Here is an 18,421-nt window from a genome sequence, read left to right on the forward strand (position 1 = left end):
ATTTTTCTTTCTTCGGGAAAAAAAGGGCGAATCTAAAGAGGCCAGCGACTTAGGTTTTCTTTTTGGGAAAAATGATTCCAGCCCCCCAAAACACAACAAAACGTCGCTCCCCCCCCACCCCCAAGACTTTTTCAACGGTGCTTTGCCCCCAAAATCGCCCGCGATTTTCTTCCAGCCCCCAAAACGAATCCCCAGGCGTAACTCCGTTTAAACCCCACTCGAAATACCTAAAATACCCTTCCGTTTAAAATTTCCCGTTATGAGTTACCTCCTCATCCGTACCCTGTCATCTCTTTCTTCTACAAGCAAACCGACTCCAGAAACCCAATTCAAAACCCTAGCCCTAAATCAACCGACTCCAACGCAAACTGAATCAGAGCAAAGGGATCAAAATGGCCGGCGATTCAACCCCCAAAGCCAACCTCCATGCCGACCACAGCGAAAGCGATGACGCCCAGCAGTTCGAAATCTCAGAAAGAGCCCATACAACTGCAGTGCGGACTGAATCTGAAGCTGGAGCTGCGATTGCTAATGTTCTAGAGGACATCGTAACCAGTCATTCTCAACCCAGAAGCCCACCTCAAAATTTAAGTGTAGGCCCCCGCGAAGGTCTAGAGGGCAGCACCGGCACCACCGGCGCGTCCAACGATGCCACTAGAGCGCTCCATGGTCTACAGAGAGGAGAAAAAGAGAAGCACGAGGCAGCACCCAAAATGTAATTTTTACCGTAAGTTTTATGTTGTTAAGGTTATGATTTGATTGATAATGCTCCTAGTCTGGTGGGAAGGTCCAAAATTACGGGTGTCTGTTAGCTGTTGAGGTTACTGTTAACATGCAAGGTTCATGCTTTTATTGTTGAGGTTGTTGTTTGGTTGTTGAGGTTAGTCTTTGGTTGTTAAGGTTAGGTTTTGGTTGTTAAGGTTATGGGGTTGTTGTTAAGGTTATTGGTTTATCTGCAAAGTTTACAGCATAGTTTTTATGTTTACTGATTATACTCAAAAATGCTCTTTTCTTGTGTTTTTGTTATGTAGAAAAAGGGCAAAGCCAACTATTATGTTGCGGCCAACCGCCAGCTTCAGTGCTTATCATGACTTCATGCGGAATTTGGTGATGCGTATGGGGCCAAGGTATTTTACGGCCTACGAAGATAGTGTATTCAGACACTACGTCCAATTTGGCCCACCTGGTGTCGATCTTCCCACCTTTGAGCACATTTTGAGTCAGTGGGACAAGAAAAGCAAAATATTCGTCTTCACCGATAGGAATGATGGAGAAGAGATTGCCTGCTCATTCAACCTTGAGTGGGTAATGGAGCATACATGGTTCTCCAATGAGGGGCTTCATGTTGACCACAATCGGATAGGAAAAATAGGATTTAGTCCAGGTTTTTTGACAAACCCGAGGCCGGGGGTTCCAATAGTATAGCTCCCCCAAAGGAGGCCCCACCAGACGCAATATGGAGGATCTGCTCTTGACACTAGTACTATCTTTTGATCGCCGAGATGTGAAGGACTTTATCCTGCTACAGATCCTCTATCAGCTAAGCATGATTTGGTGTCCAAGCAGTGCTTCTGGCGTTCCTAGGCATTTATTCAAGTACGTCGACAGCATCGAACAGGTCAATAACACTGCTTGGGGGACCTATATATTCAGTGAAACATCTGACACGATAAAGAGGGCACTGAAGGGTCCTGAGCCAGGGAAGATGACTTTATATCTGCAAGGGTGTACCCCTCTAGTTTGTGTAAGTAATCATGTCTTTTATTACTGATTGTGAAGGTTAGGGTTATGTTGTTAATGTTACAGTTTGGTTGTCAAGGTTACGGTTTGGTTGTTAATATTGTTGGTCATGCTCTTCCCTCATCCGTAGCATAGCCATTTCCATTTCAATCTTGAATGTCTCTTTCTGCTTGGTTAGAGCATCCTCGAGAATTTTAGCGATTTGCTCGGTGTTGATCATGAATGCCTCGTGGGATTGTCCTGGGCTGGACACCGTTTTGTCAGAAGCGACTGTAGAGTTGGCATCTGATGCTTCATCATCCGAGAATAATCCCCTCTGTATTCTCTGATAATCTCTTTGTCTAATAGTTCCCGATCGCAACTGGGTTAGACGATANCTTATTAGCCATATTTATTGTGACTTCCGGAAATTTGTCACCTTGAACGGCCCATTGTTTCTTGCGGAAACGTTTTGGCTTGGACTTAGTCGCTCCGTTAGATATCCTCTCAAATACCGAGACCCTCTACGGAGCGGTCTTGGGGCAGATACATGCTGATAATACTACCCTAATTAGTTTGACGCACGGGCAGTGAGATTCTATTTCTCGGGTACTTCTCTTACGAGACTTGTTCGTACCCCCAGCCCGATAGTATCACTCATCGGTCATATGACCGGAGCAACCTATCGCGTGTTGGCATGACTTTTCAGGTATAACGTCGTCATCTGATGAACACGTTTTCTTCTGAGAGCTTGCTGCCTTATTGGCATTTTTAAGAGTCACGTATTTGGAGCTACGCTTTTGGGAGCGTGAACTCTTGACGGGCTCTTGGACTTTAATTCCTTGTCTGAGGCGGTCAAGTGCAGGGGTTTTCCTATTATAGAAAGGCTCTAACTTGTTGCGAGGGTGTGTGCGACCCCCAGCTCGAGTGGTTGCTCGGGGTTTAGTCACCGAACCCAAACATTCTTTGATTGGAACTTTACCTCGATCATTGTGCAAAGGACCTAGGCGATCTGTCATCCTCATCTTGAAACAGGACAAGTTTCCGTGGTCGTGAGACTTCACCGGAAGTGCGGAATTCATCGGGAAAGAAACAGGGGCTGTCGGAGGCTTAAACGGGACTGCGGGAGGTGAACCGGGTGCGAACCGAACCGAACCGAATCGGGTGCGAACCGAACTGAACCAGGTGCGAACCCACTCGTTTTTGCCGAGCCACCATTTGGTGGTTCGATTTTGGCCGAGCCACCAGATGAAGGTTCACGCATTCTGACAGTTCCGGGCGCTGTTTGACTTTTTGTCGACGCCGTTTCGGACTTTGGTTTCCATACTTGGCGTGGTTTCTGTGGCCTCTTGATCATCTCTTTTTGCTTCAACTTCTGCGCTTCTTGTACGAGAATTCGTGTGTGCGCAATCAAGGCGTGGTGATTCTGAATGTGCTCCTCGAGGGTTGAGCGGGTCCGTTTGACTTGGATCCACTCATTCGCTGTTGGTTTGGAGGAGAGGCCATTTATTTGCTACTGGGGCACTCGGTGCCTTCTGTGTTTCAGATCCATCTCATAGCCGATCCCGTCAACATGCTCCAGAGCCTTAGCAAGTCGGCGCACAAGTCGTTAGCATTACCTTTGGCGTGCCCTCTTTGATAGGGTTGGCATGACTTCTGCAATTGAGTCCTTGATGGAGGAAGGGTTCAGATCTATAGATTCGGGCTAGTTAGAGGCCGGAGGGGCTTTGTAAGGCGAGATTGCAATGACAACTAGGGCATTGATCTTCCTGCGTTTACGAGGGGCAAAGGATCTGGAGGAGGAGGACGACAGATACTCCTCGAACTTTAGTTGGTCAAATTCGTACTCGACCACTTTTTCAACCGGGATCTGGATCCTTGGTTGTGGCACGACAGCTTCGGTAGCGAAGTTGTTAGCTCCCACTGTGGTCGCCAGCTTGTTTGTATCAAAAATCGTTATTTTCATTGTGATTGAATCTATTACAACTTCGATCGTTTATAATAAACTCAAATAAAAAAGTTAACATTTTTATAAGATCTCCTTATACAATGAAAATATAAAAGATACGACTCTTGTCAAACAGCGCAACGAATGTTTATCACCCGCTGCTTGCGTAGGAACTTTGCCTGTGCCGGGGACGTTAATATCTGTGGACCACCGCGGATCAGATCCGGTTGACAGATAAATGATCAAAGCTCTCACTTCACGAAGGAACTATTCGCTGCAGCGATGATCTCGACCAAGCGAGATCATGGCTCTTCTCGAGATTTAAGACTATGCTTAAATCCGGAGGAATAAGGGACAGGTCTCGGATCTCTCGAACTCCACTTTTTATGCACAGGAGATCGCCAAGATCTGCTAACCCTTGCTATAAATTCGTGACATCACTCTCCAATTCGGTAGCGTTTCGCCCTCTTGATGTCCGCCCAAGAAATGAGCATCCTAACTCGTATTTATAGGCTTCAGATGCGGGTATTTGGATAAGAACGAGGGATTCCTCATTATCTATGGTTAGTAACTGATTAACCATAGTATCAGATCAGTTGGGAAGCTCAGAAACAAACAAATCCCGTGAGAATCCATCAAAACTGAAAAATCACATTTTTAGATCAAATCTGGCTGAACCGTCATCTGGTGGCTCGGCACCCTGTCGGCCCCATTGGTGGCTCGGTTACTCTGGCTCGCACCAATTTGGTGGTTCGGCCACATTGGTGGCTGGCGGCCACCATTTCTGTGCGATTGGCCAGCCACCATTGGTGGCTCGCCTTACCATTGCGTGGCTCGGCTACCTGTCGGCCACATTTAGGTGCTCATCGGCCACCCTGTCGGATACATTGGTGGCTCGGCCACCATTTGTGGCCGGCTACCTTGCCGCGCACCATTTGGTGGCTCGGCTACCTGTTGGCATCCATTTGGTGGCTCGACCCTTGTCGCCGCCATTTGATGGTTTTGTCCACCATCGGTGGCTCAGCCACCCTGTCGGGCACCATTTGTGGTAGGTCATGGTCGGGCAACTCTTTTGACCGAGTCCTTTCAATGCGACTCGACCGCCAAGGGCCTATCGTCTTGTTTGCGATTCTGATGACGATGAGCGTGCGAGGGCCACTGGGTGGTGGCCGAGGTGTGAGACGTGGGGCACTTGGAAGCTGTGGGTAACGAGGCGCGGGGCACTGGTGAGGTGGTCGGGAGGCCGGACCAGTTGGTTCGCCATTTTGTTGGCCGAATGAGCGTGCGGGCCACTTGGGTGGTGCCGGTGACACTCGGCCACTTGGGGCTGGCTATGAGTACACGGGCCATGAAGGTAACGGTGAGCGTACGGGCCAGGTTTGCTTCACCTTTTGGTGCCGATGAGCAGTGCGAAACCACTTGGTGTGCTGGTAAGCCACGCAGGCCACTTGGAGCTGGCTTGGCTGAACGGACGTGGCACTGGGCCACTTGGAGTAGCCACCGTGAGCACACGAGCCAGTTGGTTAGCATGTGGTGGTCGATCGAGGTGTGGGCCATTGGTGATGGCCGGTGGAGCCGCGGACCACTAGGAGCTGGCGGAATTTGTGCGGATGGCGTTGCGGGCCACCTGGTGGTATGCCGGTGAGATGCGGCTACTTGGTTCTCCGATTTGATGGGTATGAGCAGCAGGACCACTTGGTGGTGGCCTGAGCCACGCGGGCCATTGGTCACAATTTGGTGGCGGATGGCGGCGGCGGCATTTGATCGGTGGCCGGTGAGCAGCGGTCACTTGTTCGCCAAATTTGGTGTGATGGGCGTGCGGGGCCACCTAGGTGGATTCGGACGGTGAGCATCGGGCCACTTGGTTCACTGATTTGATGGCCGATGGGCGTACGGGCCACTTGATGGTGGCCGGTGAGCACGCGAGTCACTTGATTCACCGATTTGGTAGCCGATGAGCGTGCGGGCCACTTGGTGGTGGCCGGTGAGCACGCGGGCTACTTGGTTCACCGATTTGGTGGCTGATGAGCGTGCGGGCCACTTGGTGGTGGCTGACGAGTGCACGGGCCACTTGGAGGTGGCCGGTGAGTGCACAGGCCATTCGGTTTGCCGTTTCGCTTCATGTGTTCGTCGGCGTCGGATAATCCTCTTAGACTTAGATAATGGTGTTCATCACCTTCTCTCTGTCTCGAGCTGTGTGTGGATACCTATAGTCATTTTTAGATGCCTACGGTTAGTGAACGTGACTTTTATAGGCTAAGATTTGTGCTCCACGTTGGGTTAGCTATGATGTGACAGCCACCAATTAGGCATTTAATGCTATACAGTATCTTGTAGACTTTTTGTCCATGCTGGGTTATAAAAATCAAGCAGTTTTGAACTACTCCAATCTATGCCGAGCTACATACATGTATCATTGTACTTTCAAATCTGGAGCATTTAATATGGAGATTTAGTGATTTGATGTTTGACAATGATCGTTGTCCTTGAGCTGTCATCCCTATGAACCTCACGCCCATCTAATGCTACACCCATTTTGAGGCCACGCCTGTCTAAGACCATGCCCATTTGAGGCCACACCATTTTGGGGCCATGCTTATTTGAGGCCACACTTGTCTAAGGCCACGCCTATTTGGGGTCGCGCCCATTTGAGGCCACACCCAGAATCTTCTTTGTTTAGTTGATTTCACCCCATTTGACTTAGGATTTTGAGATCACCTATCCTTAAACTAATTTTATGGACTCTCTCGATTTTATTGAGGATATTGGTCACATCAAATGACCAAAATACCCTTAGTGGTGTTCGCACTTGTATTTACCTGATTTCGTTGTACTCTTTGACCACCTACTTTAATTACTCAAAGTTCTTCCTACCCGAGAAATTAATCACCAACAATGTGCTTATGGCATATGAAGCTGTTCATTGCATGAAATCAAATAGACCGGTGCAGTATATAAAATGGTAATAAAACTTGATATGTCGAAGGCATATGATACTGTTGAATCCGATTATCTTCTTGCAGTGATGGTGAAGTTGGGTTTATCGAATCATGGGTACGCCTTGTCCTTCTCGCTAATGATAAACTGTAGACCTAGAGGTTTCTTTAAGCCGAAGATAGGGTTGAGACAGGATGGTCCATTATCCCATATTTATTCCTCTTGTGTATGGACGGCTTGTCAGCAATAATACAGATCGAGGGAGGCAGATGTGGGCACTGTGAAGGGGATTGAGTTTGGTACGTATAACACATTTGCTATTTGCTAATGTTAGCTTGCTTTTTTCCTAGGTAAGTACGCATGATTGTGAGAAGATTGGAGATTTTTAAATAACTATGAGCATGTGTACATTCAGGACAAAAAGTAAACATTGATAAAACAAGTCACTTTTTTTAGCTAGAATACACCATCTCAGGTAAAAGAGCAAATTCATTGCAAATTGGGTGTTATAGAAGAAAGTGAGCTTGGGAAATATTTGGGATTGCCTAGGGGCTGTTTGGTTGTTGTTGGTAAAGTTGTGTATTTATGACACAACTTGGAAAGTTGTTGTCCACCTCATCAATTTTACTTTTATATTTTTCTTTGTTTGTTTTTGATTCCATTGGAATCATAAATTGCTTGTTTGGTTTGTAAATGTAAGTTTAATTGTTTGTTTGGAAAGTGTAAAAAGTGGTCCCTACTCAAATGATCATATTGGTTGGAATTATTTTTTATTATTTTTTTCTGACTTCAATGTCAGCTTTCTCCTAAAATCATGTCTTTTTTTTATGAAATCACTTTACAAGCCACATCAGCATATGAAATCACTTTACACTATTTTCACAACTACAAACAAACAATTGAAAGTGATGAAAGCTGACATTGGGACCCACTTTTTTACACTTTCCATCCTTTTACATGGTAAAAACATACAACCAAACAGCCCCCTACAGTTATTGGTTAGAGGAAAAAATAAACTTTCGGCTGGTTAAAGGACAAATTATGGGTAAAGCTAATGGGGTGGAAGGAGAAGCTTCTGTCCAAAGAGGGGGTAGGAAAATTCTAATTAAAGCAATCTCCCAAGCTATTCCTATATATGCCATAAGGTGTTCTCTGCTACCTAAATCTCTTTATGATGAAATGAGACTCATGGTTGTGATATTTGTGTTGGGGTTAGAAAGCAGATGAAGGACACATTCATTGGATTGCATGAAAAAAGGCTAAATACCCATATTGGTATTTTAATTCAACCCCATTTCCCAACAAGGTATTTTAATTAGGAAATTCGGCGATAAGACATTTTAATTGAATAAAATTACCATTTAGGTCCTTTTTCTTGTCGGCGGCCAATTTTCCGGCGAGAACTCAACACGTGTGTTGCACGTGGGGCTTAATATGTGTTTAATATATTGATGTGGCTCTCTATTCTGACGTGGAAGAGTGTTAAAATCTAGACTCTCTCTCTCTCTCTCTTACTCGCTCTTTCTCTCTCCTAGGGTTTCATCGTTCGAGATGAGAAAAGAAACCCCAGCACTGACCCCTTCATCATCTCAGAAGCAGAAATCTCCTCTCTGTAAGCAAGCCCTTGGGGCTCAAGAGCAAAAGCCCTCTGCCTCCCAGGCCTCCGTCGAACCCTAGGGGCAATCCTCTCAAGAGGAAGCTCACTTTGGAAACCCTAACCGAGGGTGGATCTCCAGCTTCGGTTCCATCGGTCTCATAGGAAGCTCACTTTGGGGATTTCGACTGAATTGCTAAAAAAAACCCTAGTTTACAGAACTTAGAATGGAGGATTAGTTGATTTTGGTAGTAATTTCCCTTAATTTGTGGTTTTCTTTGAATTTTTATTTGATTAGGTGATACAGAGCCACATCAGCATATTAAACACAGATTAAGCCCCCACGTGCAACACACGTGATGAGTTCTCGCCGGAACAGTGGCCGCCGACGAGAAAAAGGACCTAAATGGTAATTTTATTCAATTAAAATGTCTTATCGCCGAATTTCCTAATTAAAATACCTTGTTGGGAAATGGGGTTGAATTAAAATACCAATATGGGTATTTAGCCCATGAAAAAATGTACAAATTGAAAAACGAAGGAGGCATGTGTTTTAGAGACTATGAGCTTTCAATATGGTGATTTTAGCTAAACAAGGATGATGTTTGGTACAAGATCCACACTCCTTGTTTGCTAATGTGTATAAAGCTAGATATTACCCGTATGTGAGTTGTTTTCGATACCAACTTGAAATACACCCTCGTATGCATGATTAGAACCTCTTGAAGGAAAAAAGGTATTATCTAACAATACAAAGTGGAGAGTTGGCGATAATATTAATATATTTACAAATAGATAGCTTAGTATAGAGGGCGCATAATTGTGGGTGAAATCAACTCCGGTATTTATCACCCACTAGTACAAAAACGTACAACCTAGACAGAAAAAAAACGTCTAGGTTGTTGGGCTCTGATACCACTTGTTTTGCGCGGCGGAACAAGCTCAAACACCGAGAGAGAAAGCCAAAATCAATCCAAAATAACGGCACAAACTCAAACACAAAAATTTAACGTGATTCGGCAAATTGGCTACGTTCACGAGGCAAGAAGGGGATGGGTTTTCACTATAGAGAAAGAGAGTACAAAATAGAGATTACAAGATTACTCAACTAACCTCTCAAACAAATCTCTCAAATCTCACAAACTAAACCCTCAAACCAATTGCTGAGAAAAAACTATCTTTTCTGTGCTCAAAATCTCCTTCAAGCTACCCAAAAAATGATCAATATGATCCAATAAACCCTAAACAAATCGTGTTCCTATTTATATAAACAAGAAACCCAAACAGAACAGTAAACCAAGCCCAGGCCCAAAACTGCATCGGGGTCGACAGTGGCCAACGACAGAGAACAAAAATGTACTACAGGGTATCGCAGTCGACCGTAAATCCACGCACGGTCGATCGTGAAAAGTCCAGAGACTTTTTCATGCTATGTGCACGATCGCGGTCGACCGTAGCGCCACTCGCGGTTGACCGTGAAACATCCAAAATGTTTTTTGCTTTAATTTTCCTGAGCTTCGTCGTCTTCTTCTCCAATTCTATAATTCTCCACCTCGGCGAAGTTTTCCCAAAACTAAGCCGACACCAACACCAAACAAATGTCTCACTTATTGCATCCAGTATGAAGTAAAACAAATCATAACAATGGACTCAATCCATAACAAGTCAAAACCCAAATGAGAATGCGAAAAAGCTCCAAAACGTCGGTATCAACCCATCAAATCGGCTGCATCAAAACTGACTACCTACGTATCCTATTGCCAAAGGAATCAAGTCTTCAGGTAGTTTTCCAAATGACCTTCAAATGTCCTCAATCAAATAGAAAAGTTCTTAAATCTTCACCAACAAATATACGGCTGATAGTTCTCCAAATGGCCCCAAAGTGAAATAAATCAAACACCTCCACCTGAGGTGAACCAATGGCCGTATCCAAATCATATCCACCAGCTATAATCAAATCAACCAACTCATCATCTGCATCCAAATCTAAATGATGCAGTATGATCTGAAGTATGTGGAGTAATCTCCACCTAATATGTAGTAGCATCACTCTCCACCCACTGTGATACATCTAAGGTCTGTCCAAAACTCTCCACCTGCTGATCACTAAGCTCCCTCATCGAAGCCTCAACCGAAGTGACACTACCATACCAAACATTAAATGGAGTTTTACCTCCAATCGCAGCAGTCGGTAACCCTTTAATAAGGTGACACGAATATGTCAAAGCCTCAGTCCAGAAACTCTTCTGCAAACCATTGCTTGACCACAAACACCGATCCTCCTCTAGCAAAGCATGGTTCTCCAAATTTGCCATCCCATCTAGTTTCCCCAAGATTTCATTTCCAACAAAGTATCTCAAAATGTCGTGAGCTCGGCTCAAATGCAAAAATAGGTCCCTCTTGTACCTCCAACCAAAATCGGAATAAAGTACCTTCACCTTTCTACCAATCTCACACTTCTTCAATCTGTTGGAGACTACTAGGATTTTATCCAATCAGGATTTGGTTGCAACCCAAGCATGCCTAGAACAGCCACTAACAAAGTAAACCAAACATCTATTACTTCCCCATAATGCCTCCTTGGAAGGCCGCCAAACATTCACATGAACTCCATCTGAAAGACTCTCCGTGCGGTGAATAGAGGTACCAAACTTCACATCGGTCTTCTTGCTCACATCAAAGTGTTCACTGAACTTCAAATTGTTGGTTTGTACACTCATCTCCAAATCAATACTGGAATGACAATGCCCCAAATACCGCAGTCTAGTCGAATCAACAGAAGTCGCCAGCTCTCCACCTGTCACCGAACTTCTAATCAAATAGAACATGTTATTCCTCCTGACGTCCTTCATCACAATCAAAGAGTCTTCCATGATCTCGAAAACCATGTCCTCAACACGAACCTTCTGACCCTCTCCAACTAAAACCCCAATCAAGATCAAGTTCTTCCTCAAAGAAGGAACATATCTCACATCATGTAACTCTCTAACTGCAGGATGCCCTACTCTAGACTGTGACTTCCAATTCTTTCGGTTTGGATTCTTCTCTCTTGTGACCAATGCCTCTGCTACAGACTTAATTGAAGTCTCCTTATCCTTCTTTCGAAGCTGATAATTTACAAGTACAGCGGTGATCTCACTATATGAAAGAGATGTCTTTCTATTAATAAGAGTAAGGACGAAGGTCTCATATTCCTCGTCAGGTAAGGAACTCAACAACAACAACGTCTTATCCTCATCTTCTATCATAACATCCACATTCGCCAAATCCGGAAGAAGCTTCGTGTAGTGGTTCATGTGATCACCAATGGAGGTTCCCTTCTTCAATTGGAAGCGATAAAGCTTCATCTTCAAAGGCAAGCGATTTTTCACACTTTTGGTCATATACTTGCTCTCAAGGGTCTCCCAAATCTTCTTAGCCGAAGTCTCATTCATCACATTATACTTTAAATCTTAAGTCAAACAAGACCTAATCACACCATACGCTGTCCGATTCATCTTCTTCTAAACGTTCTCTTTAATATCATCTGGTTTGCCATCCAATTCCAAAGTATCCTCTAAATTTTACGCATTCAGCGCATCCAATACCTCACATCACCATAATCCAAAATTGTTCGTGCCATTAAACTTCTCCACATCTATCTTCATAGAGTGGATATTCAAATTTTGAATGGTCTTCACGCTAGAAGCACCACCCTCAATACCCGAAGTACCTTCTTTCCCAGTCATCTTCCTCAACACACCAATAAACAACACGAAACAAACTAAAGAATAGATCAAAAACTGATAAAAGATAGAATTTTTACCAAATAGATCCCATCTTTATCTCCAAACGAAACCCTAGACGAGCCTTCAAAATGATCTACTCCTCAAAATAGCCCAAGCGTAGCCCGATCTCTGATACCACTTGTTAGGCTCTGATACCACTTGTTGTGCACGGCGGAACAAGCTCAAATACCAAGAGAGAAAACCAAAAAACAATCCAAAATAACAGCACAAACTCTAACATAAAAGTTTAACGTAGTTCGGCAAATTGCCTACGTCCACGGGGCAAAATGCGGAAGGGTTTTCACTATAGAAAAAGAGAGTACAACATAGAGATTACAAGATCACTCAACTAACCTCTAAAACAAATCTCTTAAATCTTACAAACTAAACCCTCAAACAAATTGCTCAGAAAAAAACTTTCTTTTTGTGCTCAAAATCTCCTTCAAGCTACCCCAAAAGTGATAAATATGATCCAATAAACCCTAAACAAATCGTGTTCCTATTTATATAAACAGGAAACTCAAACAGAATAGGAAACCAAGCCTAGGCCCAAAACCGCATCGCGGTCGACCGTCAAGCCAGTCGCTGTCGACCATGGTCAACAACAGAGAACAAAAATACACTACATGGTATCACGGTCGACCATGAATCCATGCGCAGTCGACTGTGAAAAGTCCAGAGACTTTTCCAGGCTATGTGCAAGTTCGCGGTCGACCGTGAAACATCCAAAATATTTTTGCTTCAATTTTCCTGAGCTTCGTCGCCTTCGCCTCCAATTCTACATAGGTTGCACAGATTTCTGTCTAGGTTGATCAACCTAGACGAAAATCTATCTAGAAAAATGCGTCTAGGATATTTCTGTCTAGTTTGAGGCAAACAAGACATAAATCCTTCTAGGTTGCTCAAATTAGACGGAAAGTAATCTAGACGGACATGAAATTCCATCTAGGTTGTTGAATTCTGTCGAGGTTAATTATAGCAACCTAGACGGAATTTCCATCTAGGTTGACTTAACCTAGATGGAAATTCCGTCTATGTTGTTCTTTTTTCCGCAAAAAAAATCCTTCTAAAACGTTCATTCCCTGTACATTACATTACATTCACGATATACACATAAGTACATGATTCATGTATATTTAATATACACACCAATCCAATATAATCAATATTCATATCCAATACACACATCCAACAATCCAATCAAAAATACACATCCAACAGTCGAATCCAATTTACACATTCAACTATCTACATCAATATCCATTTTAGTAAAAACTTATATTATCTGAATATTTACAACATATACACTAGCAATACCAAGTTCATCCATAACACGAGATGAATAATATAAAGTACACGACATGAATAAAAGTAGAGTACTATTACAAATATAAAACTGTTCGTTGTATTAAAAATACAAAAACCTCACATCTCGTCGTCGTCGGCAGCGTCTCTATCCCTCGCACGAAAACGGGTGTTGCTCCCTCCAATGCCTCTAGTCTGAAGGTCCAATTGATTACATTTTAGAATTATGTGAAGTTTGATAATATATTAAACAAAAATGATTTTTAAATATACTAGTCTCTTTTTAAACAGTCAAAACCCAAATGAAAACTGAAAAACAGAAACCCAGAAAAGGACTTTTGAAATATATATAGCATCTTACTTGAGTTTCTAACATTGATAACAACATAAACCTGTATGGAAAAAACATCCTCAAGCTCGTAGAGCATATAACAGGTCAATATACTCAATTAGAGCATACAATGGATAATTAGATGATTAGATGTGTAAGTTATTTGAGTTCTGCACCAAACAAGAGGCACCAAGGACATACAAGATTAAACAGAGAAGAAATAAATACCTGAGGCCGAATGATGCGATCCATCTCTAGCATTATACCTTCTACCGAGCAACTTTCTTCGCGGCCCTTGTAGTTAGAGAAAAGATGAAAAACATGCAACAGATCATACGTAATTCGTGGGTAAGTTGAGAAAGGCTCACACCTGTAATGGGTTAGAAGTAAATTGTCCATTTCAAATTAAAGATAAGGAAACCATTATTTGGCAATATAGGTAGATCAATAACATCTCACCGGTCATGGAAAGGACCAATTAATCTGCGATCGTATATTGCAGCCAAGGTGTTGCTTGCAGTTGTTGGAACTATGTTCATAACCCAAATGGGCAAATTACTCAATGCCACTGAAAATCCCCCATAATAAGCATTCATGTCACGTTTCGTACCTCCATCTTATTGACACCTATCAGTCTCCAATAGTGACTGACTTGTTCTTGCCAAAAAGCATTATTACGATCAAATCGCTCCGGAGTAACCCTTACTGACAAGAAACATAAAGTACAAGATTTCTGGGCATTTATGCATACATAATGGACAAGTAACATAATGGCCTGTTTGGTTCACCAAGGACTAGGAATAGGATTAGGAATCCTATTTAATTTATGGATTCCAATCTAATCCATAAAAATTTTATAGACAAGTTTGAGTTTTATGGAATCCCACTTTTTTTGGCTTTTAATGTTTGTTTCACCCAAAGGATTAGTAATCCCACTTTTAGTAGAATTGTTCCAATTCCTAATACCATGTTTGGTTCAAGGAGTCAATTTTTCTTGGGATCGTTACTGTAGCAACGGCCATCTCAATTTTCATTTAATAAATACTGTAGCAACTGATTTAAGCCCCCAAATCATATTTCCAGCAGCAAACACCGTAACAACATTTACATATCACTGTAGCAATGGAAATAAGCCCAAAAATACAGATTTTCAAGCATCAAACACTGTAGCAACGGATGAAAGCCTCCAAATTCATATTTCCAGCAGCAGACACTGTAACAACATTTACATTTCACTGTAGCAATGATAATAAGTCCCAAAAACCAGATTTTCAAGCATCAAACACTGTAGCAACGGCTGTTTCTTAGGAATCACTGTAGCAACGGCTATTTCAGGGGTATGGTGTCTATAAATACACCTTGAGGCCTCACATATAATCCCATCTTTCTCATTTTTCAACACCAAAAAAATTCCCAAGCTCTTCAATTTGCTGCAGGATGATATCAGAAGGGTGCTGGCAGAATTATGAAGTTTATTGCGACTGCAATCTCCGAACACCGATGAAAGTGTGCAAGAATGGAAAAAATAAGGATAGGTGTTATTGGGGGTGTGCAAAATTCCCAAATAAAGAATGCAATTTTTTCGAATGGGCTGAAGAAAGAGGAGAGTCATCAAGCACCCAAGGAAGCCAATATGTCAAAGAAAATAGGTACGGAGATAAATATATCTTGCAATCAAAGAAGCTGAAGAAAGAATTGAGACTTGTCGAAAATCAACTACTAGCTTGGAAAATTTCTGCAATTTTCTTAGCAATTTTTTGTGTTATTTTAATTATTACAAACTTCATGTCATGTACTTGTAATTGCAAAAACTATTGAGGATGTAATGAAAACTGTTGTTTGAATTGGGTACAAATTCTAATTGATATTGTATGGCTCAGTAATAGATCAACTTGTCATCATTGATTGCCCCACCTATAACTTACATGTTTATTACAGATTGCATTATAAGGATGAATTGCCTCGCCTAGACATTGTCAATTCAATGTAGGATGCAATCTCATCCCCTCTTACCTCATCTGGATATAATAAACGATATAAGTTAGACTGCATTCTCAGTAAACGCTGATCATCATCATTGCCAAATATCAAGTGCAAGGAGCTACACAAGCTGAAAACCAAACCGCAAATTAATCCACAGGCAAGGAAAACCAAAACAGCTCCCACAAAGCAGCAATCCCCATTACAGGAGCTACACAACTACACAAGCTCAGAACAAAAAAGCAACAAACCCAGCAGCAAGGAGGTAGACAACCTACAACGAAAACAACAACAAACCCAAGTCACAGGAGCTACACAAGCTCTGAACAAAACAGAAACAAACCCAGGGGTCAAGAGCTACACAAGCTCAGAACAAAAAAGCAACAACCCCAGCAGCAAGGAGGTAGACAACCTATAACGAAAACAGCAACAAACCCAAGTCACAGGAGCTACACAAGCTCAAAACCAAACCGCAAATTAATCCACAGGCAAGGAAAACCAAAACAGCTCCCACAAAGCAGCAATCCCCATCAAAAAAGCAACAAACCCAACAGCAATTAGGTAGACAACCCACAACGAAAACAGCAGCAAACCCCTGATCTTTTGAGCTACACAAGCTCATAACAAAACAGCTCATAACAAAACAGCAAGGAGCTACACAAGCTCTGAACAAAACAGAAACAAACCCATCGACAGGAGCTACACAAGCTCATAAGAAAACAGACTCAAACCAACCCAGACAGGAGCTACACAAGCTCTGGACAAAACAGAAACAAACCCAGGGGTCAAGAGCTACACAAGCTCAGAAGAAAAAAGTAACAAACCCAACAGCAAGGAGGTAGACAACCTACAACGAAAACAGCAACAAACCCAACTCACAGGATTGGACCCAAGCTCAGCACAAAACAGGCACAAACCCACCCAGCAAGGAGCTACACAAGCTCTGAACAAAACAGAAACAAACCCAAGGGTCAAGAGCTACACAAGCTCCGAACAAAACAGAAACAAACCCAGGGGTCAAGAGCTACACAAGCTCTGAACAAAACAGAAACAAACCCAAGCAACAGAACTACACAAGCTCTGAACAAAACAGAAACAAACCCAGGGGTCAAGAGCTACACAAGCTCAGAAGAAAAAAGCAACAAACCCAACAGCAAGGAGGTAAAACCCAAGTGCACTTACCCATTTACCTGATATCAAAAGCAATATTGGATAATTCAAAGAACTCATTGATCATTCCACGACCATACTTACCTGCACCAAATCATAAAGTATATATTACAAATCATCATTCCCACAAAATATATATTGCAACATTAACAGTTTGCAATTAACACAACAATATCCATCAAAATATAATGGTATCCAACAAACTAGCTATCCGACCAACCTTGGTCGTTAACTAATTTGGTGATGTACCTCTGTTGACCTTCCTTGGATTTTATGAAAAACCTCCTAGCTTCTTCAACGCTTCAGCCAACTGCTCAGTCCAGTGAATAACGTGTTGATTTCTCATTGACTGAGTGTTCGCGGTGAAAATTGCCTTCATTGAATTCATTGTTATCTCAAGTAATTGCTTTTTGGTTACAAAAGATCCGGTCTTTTTTAGATCCGGTTACAACGAAATCAAAGAAAAAATAAAAATTACAACTTTCCTTCAGAACGAATCGCGAGCTCCTGTTTTGCGGTCGCTCGCTTGTGTGGGTTCTTTGCCAACGCCGGGGTTAATCCGTGGACCACCGCGCGATCTAGATCCGGTCGGATCTACACGATTTGACGGGTATTATTTCACGAAGGAAATAATAGCCGGGGGGGATTAGTTCACCAAGGAAATAATCGCCCTTAATTCTCGGGATCAAAGGCCAAGCTTTGATCCGGAGTATGATCTCGTGTAGATCTCAGATCTGATCTCTCTCTCGAACTCCTGCCTTTTGTGACGTGGATGCTCGCCGGGAACCAGATCTGAATATCCAAGTCTTCAAGTCTTCAAAACTCTAAGCTCGATCTTCAATCCGGCAGAGTTTCGGCTCTCAAAGTTCCCCCCTTTTCAAATGAACCAATGGGGGCCTATTTATAGGCTCTCTGAACTGTGCCCACGCACAGACCCATGGGTGGCTCGGTCTTGACCGAGCCACCCATGGGTGGCTCGGCTTTGGCCGAGCCACCCTTAGGCGTTGGGTTTCGTCGTTTTGCGTTTTCGGTTGAGTTCGTGATTCGGTTGACTTAGACTCTGATTTGTTGATCTGATTTGGTAGTAAATCTGATTCCTGATTTGGCAGTAAATCCACTTCTGAGTTCGAGTCCGAAACTGATCTTGATTCGATCGTGATTCGTCCGAGTCCGCCCTTGGTTGGATGACTCGTTGACTCTTCAACCCTTGGCTTGATTCCACACGCGAAGTGGATCTATTCCGTTGTTTGCGTGCGATTCGTTAACCTCGTCGCCTCGTTGGTTCGTCGGTTTGTGCTGAGCTATGCTTTATACGCCTACAGATACCCCCTCCAAAGTATTTTAGCCTCGTTCTTTTATAGAAGAGTCTGGAATACTTTGGATATGATTATCCCAACCTTCAGTCGGTGTAACGGGACCTTGGAATGGCTTCTGTTCTTGATTCCTTCAATCCTCCAGGCTATTCGGTGCTTTGTCGAATGTCTGTAAGAGTTCTGGTGCTGCATTTATTGTCTGACCGTCTGGAATACTTTGGATATGATTATCCCAACCTTCAGTCGGTGTAACGGGACCTTGGAATGGCTTCTGTTCTTGATTCCTTCAATCCTCCAGGCTATTCGGTGCTTTGTCGAATGTCTGTAAGAGTTCTGGTGCTGCATTTATTGTCTGAC

The 18,421-nt window shown here is 43.0% G+C and overlaps 1 protein-coding gene across 1 annotated transcript; it reads right to left on the reverse strand.

Annotated features, from left to right (window-relative positions):
* Positions 13,287 to 14,172, reverse strand: LOC109836342 (probable methyltransferase PMT7). Its single transcript, XM_020404205.1, has 3 exons — positions 14,061 to 14,172; positions 13,830 to 13,971; positions 13,287 to 13,465 (listed from the first exon to the last, which is right to left on the reverse strand). The coding sequence occupies exons 1-3, from the start codon at positions 14,138 to 14,140 to the stop codon at positions 13,391 to 13,393; spliced, it is 297 nt and encodes a 98-aa protein (XP_020259794.1). The 5' UTR covers positions 14,141 to 14,172; the 3' UTR covers positions 13,287 to 13,390.

This window comes from Asparagus officinalis, chromosome 4, assembly GCF_001876935.1.
Source record: "Asparagus officinalis chromosome 4, Aspof.V1, whole genome shotgun sequence".
NCBI classification, from domain to species: Eukaryota; Viridiplantae; Streptophyta; class Magnoliopsida; order Asparagales; family Asparagaceae; genus Asparagus; species Asparagus officinalis.

What these genes read in the sequence shown, in the direction of transcription:
- LOC109836342 (XM_020404205.1), bottom strand. Translation starts at nt 14,140, where the DNA reads ATGAACATAGTTCCAACAACTGCAAGCAACACCTTGGCTGCAATATAC. An exon ending in ATTGGTCCTTTCCATGACCG is followed by an intron (nt 13,972 to 14,060) that starts GTGAGATGTTAT and finishes AACCCATTACAG; the next exon opens with GTGTGAGCCTTTCTCAACTT. An exon ending in ATCGCATCATTCGGCCTCAG is followed by an intron (nt 13,466 to 13,829) that starts GTATTTATTTCT and finishes TTGGACCTTCAG; the next exon opens with ACTAGAGGCATTGGAGGGAG.